The sequence below is a fragment of the Scyliorhinus canicula genome, chromosome 21 (genome assembly GCF_902713615.1).
Source record: "Scyliorhinus canicula chromosome 21, sScyCan1.1, whole genome shotgun sequence".
Classification (NCBI taxonomy): domain Eukaryota; kingdom Metazoa; phylum Chordata; class Chondrichthyes; order Carcharhiniformes; family Scyliorhinidae; genus Scyliorhinus; species Scyliorhinus canicula.
The window spans coordinates 46634748-46647369 of NC_052166.1; the positions used below are offsets into that span (position 1 = coordinate 46634748).

Below are 12622 nucleotides of genomic sequence, written 5' to 3' on the forward strand. Positions count from 1 at the left end.
CACGATTAGAACCAAATTCACCAATATTGATGAGTGCTGACAACACTAAAACTTACCCATAGACAACTGATAAATTAACTGTTTTGGTTGTCATCAATTAGACAAAATGGACACGGAAAAAGGTTTTCTCAAATAGTCATTATCTCAGATATTCAATTGTGGCATTTTGATGTACTCATGTCTCCCCAACCATAAGACATGCATGCCATAGCAGTCACTCCGTGGAGATGGCTATCTACACTTCTGTGGCTCTTACTGAAATGGCAGCCGTTTCCCTCCCACTGAATGTGCATTCCCTGCCGTCGCTGATACATACACTTCTGGCCCCTCAGAAGCAACCACGCTGCAATAGGATCTGCAAAATAATTTCAAGCTATTTGTCTCCATGGAGACATCACACACAAACAGGGGTTCCCTGTCCAGGTCGCTGCTCACACACCAAGGGCTCTGACATACTCTCAGATCTTCTGAGCTTGGCGCTGAGTTCTCTGAAGGTCTCCTTTCTCATGGTAGTCTTTTTATGCTGCTGAACGGTCTCCCAGAGGGGTGTATGGTTCCCTTGATGTCATCCACCAGACCACTGTTCTACATCAGGGCAGAAGACACATGGGGTACATGCCCAAGGAGGGTGGAACTACAGATGGACGAACTCTGGGTAAAATCTTGGGCTGCAGCTTTGGCCAGGGGAGGTTGAGGAATCGGCCAAACGTTTCACGGCGCATAATTTTCGACGCCGAGGTGTCGCTGGGAAGGGATTGGTGGTGGTAGGTTGGGGGGAACCGCGAGGCTTATGGGAAATCCTTCAAATAACTGCTCCCTCTAGAGGAGTCTGCTTCCCGGCAGGCTTCTGAATGCTGACATTGGAAAACTCTTCACTAGCGGCTGATGGATTCAGAACACCATGACCCTTAGCTCCGCAACCCTTCTGACACCCGCCCACAACTCACCCAGGGGTCACGACCTGCAGTTTGAAAAATCCTGGTTTAGTGGACAAGAGGGAGGAGGAATGCAGCTGACAGATGATCTTGACAAATAAATCAATGGGCTCCCTACATCTGTCATTGACATAAGGACGGAAGAGTTTGGGGGGGGGGGGGAACGACAAAGGACGTTTATTGGGTGTTATCCACACTTGCTTACAAAAATAAAGCAACTTAATACTTGAATATACAATCTCTTGCATTGTAGTAGTAGCATGTGAAGTTATTAGGAGTCTCTCTCCACCACATACTAGTCTTTTACCAACATCATCACTTTTCTAAGCATAAATAATCGTATTAAGCATGAAAACATTAATGGGCAGACAGTAGAAAAAACTATAAATACATGCTCCATAATAGCAAAAGCTGCTGTAACATCAACATTTTTTTTACTCACTGTTTAATGCGTTCATCTGAAACACTGATGAGGACTCCAAATGCTGTACATCTGTACCTGTGAAAGGTTCAGAAAATAAAAAGGTCAAATATAGCAGTTGATAAAAAGAAACAAGGAATGTATGTGAAAGATTATAACAAGAAGACATCCTCCCAGATGACAATTTGTCACAGGTAGAATAAACTTCTCGAAGGATTTAAAGTCAATTTACACAAGGTTACATCTGGTCTTATCAGAGGAGTAGAACAGCTTGAATGTTTTCAGTTGCAGCTAATGCCAAGACATTTTACATAAACCACATTTGTGCCTGCAACAATTTAGATAACAGTATCTACCTACTTCATTTATGTACTTCCAAATGCTTAAACTTGCAATGGTGTCAATTGTGCTGCCATCGTAGATTGTTGTAAGCCCAACCGGAGGCTTGCGCCTCCATTCTCCTCGACTGTCCGTCATCCTCCCCTTCCAAATATGTCCCCTTTAATTTCACCCTATACCAGGCCTATCCAAGATGGCCCCCTTCGCCATCCATGACCACGCTCTCCTCCAACACTGCCACATTGCATCCCCCCCCGCCCTGGCCAACCCTCGCGATCATCTCCCCCACCTCAGTTCCATTCACCAGAATGTCAGCTCCTTTCATAGAAATTACAGTGCAGAAGGAGGCCATTCGGCCCATCGAGTCTGCACCGGCTCTTGGAAAGAGCACCCTTCCCAACCCCACACCTCCACCCTATCCCCATAACCCAGTAACGCCACCCAACACTAAGGGCAATTTTGGACACTAAGGACAATTTAGCATGGCCAATCCACCTAACCTGCACATCTTTGGACTGTGGGAGGAAACCGGAGCACCCGGAGGAAACCCATGCACACACGGGGGGACCGGGCAGACTCCGCACAGACAGTGACCCAAGCCAGGAATCGAACCTGGGACCCTGGCACTATGAAGCAATTGTGCTATCCACTATGCTACCGTCCTGCCCGAAGGCTCCTATCTACCCCTCCATCCCTTCCCCCACCCTTTCCTCGATCTGTGTAAACGGCTCCCTGTGGACCTCACTCTCCCCACCCAAACATACACATCCAAAACCACAGGTCACCTCCTCCAAAAAATAAACACCACCACAGGCGACGGGAAAGGGGGGGGAGGGGGGGGGGGAGTTTCCCCTTACAAACTTATTTCCCCTAAATAAATAATCACCACAGTAAAATCCCCCACCTGAGAAGAAAGAAACCACCTCCCCCCACCCATTACATGCATTCTCCGAACTCCGTTGTGCCAACTCCTCCTTGTCCCATCAAAGTCAGTTCTTCCCCAGTTTATGCTCTTTAATAAAGTCATCGGCCTCCTCTAAATAATACTCATGGCCTTCGAAGGTCACCCACAATTTCGCCGGGTACAGCACCCCGAACCTGATTTGCCGTCGATAGAGAGCCACCTTGGCCCTGTTAACCCGGCACACCTTTTCGTCAGCTCCACCCCAATGTCCTGATATATTCCGACCTTGTTCCCCTCCTGTTCGCAGTTCCATTTCTCCCTAGTCCACCGCAGGATCTTTTCTTTCCCCACAATCTTGTGGAGCCTTACAATCTCCGCCCATGGCAACTCCACAACTGTTGGCTTCTGCCTTAGGGACCTGTGCGCTCTATCCATCTCTTGGGCCTTTTCCAGCACCTCCTCTGCCACCAGCCCCGCCAACATCCTCGAGACATACCTTGTGGTACTCGTGCCTTCCACACCTTCCGGCACACCAACAATACACAGTTCTGCCCTCTAGATCTTTTCACCTGCGCCACAGGTCTCTTCCAATTCCTTGGCCAGGTCTTTAACCTTCTGCCGAGTCTGATAACCAGCAGACATGCTACTCTCGCGGGAACTTCTCCACACCTTCAGCTACACTTTCCCTTAAAAATTCCCGTTTTCGGATAAAAAGAGCTCAAATCCACGCAGTGTGTGTGGCCATTCACTGCATGGCCGACACTAGAAGTCAGCAATTATGCCGAATCTTAACCAACTATGCTTTGCCAAGTAGAGCAGGAAATTTTCCACTGACAAGATGAAGAGAAAACTTTGGCGTCTACCCAGTTGCTTCTACTATCATCGTAATGCATCCATTTAATAGTACAACCTCTTCAGCGCAAGCCCTTCGGATCACATTTGACAGTTTTAAAGGCACATGCCTCAGCTTTTGATGATAAATTGTCTCAGATATTAACGATGCTGCTGCGCCCACATCAAGTTCCCTTTTATGCCCGAGTATTTTGACTTTCCTACCAAGTAGTGGCCCAAGCAGCATTAGCAGACTTCGAAAACCCCGTTCCCCACAGTCAGTGTAGATTCACCAAATGCCCGGTCCCTGCAGCCCAGATCCCACTCCTTTCAATGCAAGTAAATCTTCTTTGTCCATCTTCTTACTTACCGTTGTCATCAAAAACGTTTGTTAAACATTCTCCTCAGCGGCAGTGTTTCGCCCAACGTCTGTGTGTGAGAAAATCTTTAATTTCTCCCAATGCGTCCCACAAACTTTTCTGCCTCAACACTCATTGAAATTTTTATCTCCTGTCATATTTGTTTTGCTGCCCTAAAGAGAAATGCTTTGGAGAAACCCACACTTTGGATAAAATACGATGAGAGGTTTATTCAGAGTATTGCTCATACAATCAAGATGGTGATCGACCCAAATCTTGTGCAAACACTGTGCTAATGTCACTTCACATCACATGATAGAGCCAGCAAGAATGCATTCCCAGATACATAACAGGTGTCCTTGTGCATAAATCACAAAGTTAGTTTATAGGTTCAGCAGGTAACAGAATCAGAATCATAGAATTTACAGTGTAGAAGGAGGCAATTCAGCCCATCAGGACTGCACCGGCCCTTAAGCCCACTCTCCATTGTATCCCCATAACCCAGTAAACCCACCTAACCTTTTGGACACGAAGGGGTAATTTAGCATGGCGAATCCACTTAACCTGCACATCTTTGGAATGTGGGAGGAAACTGGAGCACCCAGAGGAACCTATGTAGACATGGAAAGAAAGTTCAAACTCCAAAGTGCAAATTCCGTGGCCGGAATTGAACCCGGGTCCCTGGAGTTGTAAAGCAGCAGTGCTAACCACTATGCCACCATGCTGAGAAGGCAAATGGCATTTTGTCCTTTATTTCAAAGGCAACAGAGTATAAAAGTAGAGAAGTCTTGCTAAAGGGAGACACGGTAGTAGTTAGACCACACCAGGAGTTCCATGAAAGATATACTGCCATTGGAGGCGATCCAGAAAAGGCTCACAAGGTTGATCCAGAGTACAAAGAGATTTCCTTTCCAGGAGAGGTTGAGTAGGATATTTAGAAGAATGTATGGTGACCTTATTGACACATTGTAATAACCTGCACAAGACCCACCGGGATAACTCTATTGATCTCCCCATGGGGCCTGTGGACTAGGAGCTCCGCCGGTAATGGGCGGAGGCCCATCAGCTGGTGTAGAAATCACTTCATAAAAGCTGGCACAGATTCGGACCAGCATGATCAGTAGTTCCAGTTAGAATCTTTGTGCATTGCAGCCTTTTCTTTTTGCTGATAATAAACGTCCATTTGAATTCACCTTTGTAGGTCTCATTAGCTTTTATACTGGCGACGACGAAAAATACAGCTGTGATTCTGGACATCCTGACCACACCCTAATTCTCCAGCACGAGAGCAAGCTCGGCGATATTTTTTTTTAATGCCGCTTTTCAGAGTGACCTTTAATGCAGGCATAGAAGATTGGGTCCAATATACCGAACGGATGTGTTCTTCCAGGCGAATAGAATTGATGGAAATGACCGACAAAAGTAATATTCCTGACCACCTGCAGGCCCCAACTTTCATCAAAATCGAGACTCACCTACTGGACAAATCCAGACTCAAAAACCTTTGCTGAACTCGTGGAACTTGTTGCAAATCTTATGATCCTAAAACGTCAGTGATCGTACAGAGATATCGGCTAAATATGGCCAGGCAAGCCTCGGGGGAGTCGATCAGCGAATTTCTGATGCACCTTCGCAAGCTAACATTGTGACCATCGCCATCCCGCCCAGGGATGTTGAAACACCACCTGGTCTGTGGCATTAATAATATGGCAACCCAAAAGTAACTGGTAGCAAAACCAGCCTTGGACCTAAAAACGGACCATAGAACTGTCACATTCCCATGAAAACATGGAAAAGGGGGTCAGGAGCTCCAGGGCTCCATGGATTATGATGTACGCAGCGTTGGCCGCCCCCTGCCATTCTAGTGTGTGGCACCCTCAAGAGTCGGGCCTACGGGACCCAGTCTCTGTCGGAACAACGGTCCAGTTCACAAAGTGGCAGCACCAGTGGTCACGGTGCTGAAGCCAGCCAAGTTTGTCCACTTATGTTGAAACTATAAAATGATAGTCAACAAGTTCTCCCACTTAGACAGGTATCTCATGCCAATCGTAGAAGACATATAGGCAAAATTGGCTGGGGGCCACTCATTCACAAAGCTGGACAAGAGGCATGCGTACCTCCAGCTGGAGATAGATGCGGCGTCCACAAAATAAGTCACCATTAACACCCACACGGGACTATACGAGTATATCCAGCTCCCATTCGGGTTGCCATCCGCATGTGTGATTTTCCAGTGGGTAATGGAAAGGTATTCTTCAGGGGCTCCAAGGGTGGCTGTCTAGCTGGACGATATACCTATGACAGGAGCCATCAAGAAGGAACACCTGGACAACCTAGAAGACCTCCTTCATCGATTTCCAGAAGTAGACCTCTGTTTGAAGATGGGAAAGTGGGTCTTTCTGGTGAAACAAGTTATACACCTAGGATAACAGTCGACAATGATGGGTTGAATCCAGTAGAGAAAGTCCGAGCCATCAAGCGTGCCTCAATACCCAAGAACACGACAGAGCTACAGTCGTTCCGAGGGTTTATCAAATATTTTGGAAACGTTATTCCGAATCCGGCTACTTATCTTCAAAGAAAATAAAACGGTAGCATTGTGGATAGCACAATTGCTTCACAGCTCCAGGGTCCCAGATTCGATTCCGGCTTGGGTCACTGTCTGTGCGGAGTCTACACGTCCTCCCCGTGTGTGCATGGGTTTCCTCTGGATGCTCCGGTTTCCCCCCACAGTCCAAAGATGTGTAGGTTAGGTGGATTGGCCATGCTAAATTGGCCATGCTAAATTGCCCTTCGTGTCCAAAATTGCCCTTAGTGTTGGGTGGGGTTACTGGGCTATGGGATAGGGTGGAGGTGTTGACCTTGGGTAGGGTGCTCTTTCCAAGAGCCGGTGCAGACTCGATGGGCCGAATGACCTCCTTCTGAACTGTAAATTCTATGATACCACCAATAGCTTTGGCCAGGATCCAACAATAGGTTTTGCTGTTGTCAGCATAGGAGTATACTTTTGAGTTCCGGCCAGGCACACAAATTGTGCACATGGATGCCCTCAGCTGACTGCCACTGGCAGCACAACCCCATCTCGTCCAGTAGCAGACAAAATTGTGTTGGCACTAAATTTCATGGACACGTTACCCTTTACAGCCTAACAAATCCGTACATGGACCCAAAAGGACCCTAACTTGGAAAAACTGCACCCCGCTGCCCTACATGGGGGACTACAAGGGAAGCTCCTGCAAGAGTTGCAAGCCTTTGCTTCAAAACAGCAAGAGCTCAGCGTAGAGGAATTTACCTCTCCTATGGGGAGCCCATGTGGTCATTACGAAGCCAGGCCGGAAAACCATTCTACAGGACTTGCACATTGGATATCCGGTAGTTTCCAAAATGAAAATGTTCGCCAGGACCTGTTTGGTGGTCAGGGCTTGATGGCAACATTGAGTGGATGGTCCAGCAGTGTGTGGCTTTCCAAGAGCACCAGAAGGTCCCTCCATCAGCCTCACTGCAGCCATGGGGGTGTTTGGGCTGCCCTTGGGTGCGTTTGCACACCAACTTCATCGAGCCCTTCCTAGGATCAAAGTTTTTGCTATTGATCGACACCCACTCAAAGCGGAAACCTTCCACCACTTTGTTAATCACCATAGAGAAGCTAATCTGTCAACATCCACGGTATTCCAGAGTTGCTCATCACTGATAACGGTACCCCCTTCACAGGTGAAGTATTTGCAGGTGTTTATGCAAACTAGTGAGGTGAAGCACATTTGAACTGCCCATATCACCAATCTTTGAATGGTCTGGCTGAGGGGGAAGTGCAAACCTTTAAATGGGGCATTAAAAAAAAGCCACATTTTTGATTTCATTATCAAACCATGCCTCATGTAACAATTGGGGTAGTGCTGGCCAAGCTACTGATGGGCCAATATCTCTGGGCCAACCCAAGTATTACATTTCCCAACCTTGACGGGAAGGTGGAAAAGAAGCAAGATCTCCAAAAATGGTATCATGACCACTGAAAGCAGGACAGAGGATTCAAACCAGGAGACGCAGTTTTGGGCATGATGCCCTGTGGATACCAGGGGCCATACTGGAGAAAACGGAGCCAATCCCCGATATAGTCAAGACCATAGAATGGATCATATGCAAGTATGTGGACCAGTAAGTATGTGGAGTCTGCGTCAGAGGATCGCCCCTTCCCCACCATCTGTTAGCAAAGGAGCACAATTCTCCAGGAATCTGTGCCCACCCAGGTCAGCAGAGATGGAAGACTCAACATCAGATGTGGAATCCTCAATACGTCCAGAGTATGGTCCGACAGGACCCCGCCTATGACCAGTTTGAAAACGATGCTTTCCGACACATTATACATCCTCCAACCCAGCCCCACAGCTGTCAGATGCACAACCACGGGCAAAGTGGTGAAGGAGACCCCCTCTGCATCAAGCAACAGAGGAACCTTCGGGGTTGATGTAATAACAATCACGACACCCACAGAAACAACCCGATTGATCTCCCCATGGGGCTCGTGGAATACAACCTGCCCCGCTAATGGGCGGAGGCCAATTCAGCGGGGGCTTATAGAAATCACTTTGTAAAAGCCAGCCGGGATTGAGACTGGCATGATCGGAGTCCCAATTGGGACCTTCATGCAGTTTGCAGTGTTTCGGCCTTTTATTTTTGATTAGAATAAGTATTTGTTTGAATTTACCTTCTTGGGTCTCCTGAGCTTTTATAGACATATAGGATTCTCAGGGGTGATGACAGGGTAGATGCTGAGAGATTGTGTTCTCTTTTGGGAGGGTCTAGGCCCAGAAGGTGTAATTTCAGAGCAAGCGGTCATCCATTTAAGACGATGCCAAGGAACTTCTTTTCACAGAGTGTTGTGAACCTATGGAATTCTTTAGCACACATGTTTGTCAAGGCTGGATCGATAAGTATGTTCAAGACTGAGATAGGTTACAGGGATTGTTAGGACGACAAACACACATGACAAACAAACACAGAGGGGAAGAGAGGGTGAAAATAAAAGGATGAAAGTAAAATGATAAGAGTCTTTGTTTCAGATGGTTGTTTCTAGCACCGTTCTTGTCTTCAAACATTGTGGAGCAGACTTTACAAGCCAAATGGTCTACTCCTGCTCCTACGTCTTATGATCTTAGTACAAGTCAGTTAATTTCAAAAGTAATTGGATTTGAAGCATTTTGAAAGAAACATTTCTATGGAGGTTTTGCTTCAGCACAAAAAGGAAGCAGCCTTGAAATTAGGAGCACATGAAGAACACAAAAAATAGCAGGAGTAGACCATACGTCCCATTAAGTCTACTCCGGCATTCAATGGGATCATGGCTGATCTTGGGCTTTGACTACACTTTTCTGCCCACTATCCATATCCCTCGATTACTCGTGAAACCAAATTTCGGTCCATGCCAACCTTAAATGTATCCAAGGAAAATTAGAATAGTTAGGTGGTCATTTCCGACTGCCGCAGACGCAAAGGACTGAAGGGCCTTTTCTGTGCTGTAGACCTCCATGATTCTATGATGGAGCATTCACAACACTCTGGGATAGATATTTCCGAAGATTGAGTGAAGTAATTGCTCCTCGTCTCAGTTCTCAGAATAATGAGAGATGATACCAAGTTAGGTGGAAAGGTGAGCTGTGGGAAGACACTTAGAGAGGCTGCAAAGAGATGTAGACGTGTTAAGTGAGTGGGTAACAAGATGGCAAATTGAGTATCATGTCAGGGAATGTGTAGGGAAGTGTAATTTTGGTCTTTAGAATAGAAAAGCAGAATATTTTTTAAAAGGTGTAACAATTGAAAGTGTTGATGTTCAAAGACTTCACTGTTCTTGGTTCCTTTATCCCAAGACCATGCCTATGTGTTTTAATTCCTCAACCAGCAGAAACAATAACTCAACATCTAACCCTATCAAGCAATTTCAGAATTTTGTAGGTTTCAATGAGGTCACCACTCATTCTAAATTCCAGAACACATAAGCCCAAATTACTCAGACTCTCATCAGAGAACAACCTCCTAATTCCAGTGATCAATTTAGTGAACCTTTGCTGTACCGTCCCCAGTGCAAGTATATCCATTCTTAAAATGTGGAGACCAAAACTGCAGAGTGTTCCAGATGTGGACTAACCAAAGCCCTATACAAAAAATGTAAGATTTCCTCAGTCTTGTACACTAAACCCCTTGCAATCAGGCCAACATGTAAATTGCCTTCCTAGATGCTTGCTGCATCCCGATGAATGCTAACTTTCTGCATTCCTTATGCGACCACAGTGAAGTCTTGGCTGGGGAAAAGGTCCAAGAATACCACCACAATCAGGAGCCACCAAATGTGTGACCACTCTCACCATGGCCGCCCCCGGAAGTCCTGTAGATAGCTCTCGAAATCGAGAGAGAGATACAGAGACATACAGAGAAAGAGAGAGAGAGAGAGAGAGAGAGACAGAGATGTGGTGAATGTGTAACCACTATAATACACACTGTACATTACTGTGTCCCAGTGGGCTCCATCTGCAAGCCGTTGCACGGCTCTGCCCACAGGTGGAGATGGGGAGCATGTACAGGGCTCCGCCCTCGGCTCCACCCCCTTCAGGAAGTATAAGTGCTGCGGTCCTGCGAGTCCGCCTTCAGTTCAGCATAGTCACCTCCTCTGTTACAGACGAAGAGAAACTCAGTCTTCTCCACACACGGGTGAGCCATCATATTTTTACTCAATTTGATGCAACTGACTCTTATACTGAGGCCCTCGCGATACTCGACCGCCTGTACGTGCGGCCCGTGAATGAAGTCTACGCGCGACACATCTTTACAACTCGCCGCCAGCGCCCTGGGGAGTCGCTAGAAGATTATCTGCGCTACCTTAAAGCCCTAGCACACGAATGTAACTTCCAGGCCGTGACAGCCTCCACCAGCACATGGAGCTCGCCGTCCTAGACGTGTATGTTGCAGGTGTCCGATCCAATTATGTGCGGCAGCGTCTTCTCGAGAAAGGGGCCCAGGGCCTGGAGGCCACGGTAAAACTAGAGGTCGCTTTCCAAAGCCTAACTGCGTTCCCGGCCAATCACGCAACCCCATCGTGGACCCCCTACCAGAGACTGCCCCAGGCCTGCGCCGCACGGCCACCCGCCCACCACAGAGGGCTATCGTGCCCCGGCAGCAATGCCCGGCCCGCAACGCAACCTGCAGCAGCTGCAGATGGAAAGGGCACTTTGCTAAGGTCTGCCTGACCAAAGCTAAAAACTCGAACTCGAACCCTCGCTCCTCCAACTCCCAGGCCCGCAGACCCCGCAATGTGGCAGCGTGTCTGCCGACTCCGCCGCCGCACAACATGTGCGACTCACGGGGCCGCCATCTTGGCAATCCTCCCCCACACGGCCGGCCATGTGTGATTCATGGGGGCCGCCATCTTGGGCGCCATCCTCCTCGCCGCCGGCCACGTGTGATCCATGGGGGTGGCCATCTTGGACGCGATCTTCCTTGCCGCCCACCACGTGCGATCAACAGGGGCCCCCATCTTGGCCATCACCCGCTACGCCACTCGAAGATTACGACCTCCGCGGACAGTCATCACGGGGCTGCTCCAGCACCGCCGACCACGCCACCGACTACCCGCAGCTCAATGCAATCACTTTGGATCAGTCGCGGCCAAAGCACCTCAAGAGCTCTATGATGTCCGTCCAGATCAACGGATACGAGACACCGTGCCTTTTCGACTCCGGGAGCACTGAGAGCTTCATTCACCCAGATCTGGTACGGCGCTGCTCGCTCCCGATATTCCCGACACTGCAATCTCCCTCGGCTCGGGGTCGCACTCAGTTCAAATACAGGGGCGCACTACTGAGACGCTAACAATACAGGGCGCCGACTACACAAATTTCCAATTGTATGTGCTCCCAGACCTCTGCGCCCCCCCCTCCTCCTAGGACTGGATTTCCAGTGCAACCTCAGGAGCCGAACACTCAGCTTTGGCGAACCCCTTCCCCCACTCGCTATATGTAGTTTAGCAACTCTGAAAATCGACCCCCCTCCACTCTTCGCTAATCTCACCGCCAACTGCAAACCAGTGGCCACTCGCAGCAGGAGATATAGCCTGCAGGACAGGGTGTTTATCAGATCCAAAGTCCGGCATCTTTTGCATGAAGGAGTCATAGAGGCCAGTAATAGCCCCTGGAGAGCTCAGGTGGTGGTCGTCAAAACCGGGAAAAAGCTCCGGATGGTGGTTGATTACAGCCAGACCATTAACCGGTTCACGCACCTTGATGCGTACCCACTCCCCCGGATTGCAGACATGGTATATCAGATCGCCCAGTACCGCATATTCTCCACGGTGGATCTGAAGTCTGCATACCACCAGCTCCCAATCCACCCGGAGGACCGCCACTACACGGCGTTCAAGGCAGACAGCCGTCTTTTCCATTTCCTCCGGGTTCCCTTTGGCGTCACGAACAGGGTTTCAGTGTTCCAACGAGCAATGGACCGAATGGTGAACCAGTACGGGCTGCAGGCCACTTTTCCGTACTTGGATAACGTCACCATCTGCGGCCATGATCAGCAGGACCACGACGCCAACCTCCACCGATTTCTCCAAACCGCCCAAAAACTCAATCTCACCTATAATAAGGAGAAATGCGTTTTCCGCACTACCAGGCTGACCATCCTCGGCTACGTCGTGGAAAACGGGGTCCTAGGACCCGGCCCTGACCGTATGCGCCCCCTCTTACAACTACCTCTCCCTCACTGTCCCAAGACCCTCAAGAGGTGCCTAGGATTTTTCTCATACTTCGCCCAGTGGGTCCCCCAGTATGCGGACAAAGCCTGCCCACTA

At 48.6% G+C, this 12622-nt stretch overlaps 1 protein-coding gene across 1 annotated transcript in view; it reads right to left on the bottom strand.

The window, feature by feature from the left end:
• The window catches only part of LOC119955516 (nuclear receptor subfamily 6 group A member 1-like), a 592263-nt gene that overhangs the window by 459386 nt on the left and 120255 nt on the right, over positions 1-12622 (bottom strand). Inside the window, exon 3 of the mRNA XM_038781784.1 lies at positions 1378-1434. Within this exon, the coding sequence (XP_038637712.1) occupies positions 1378-1434 (57 nt within the window). The remainder of the gene's footprint in view (positions 1-1377; positions 1435-12622) is intronic.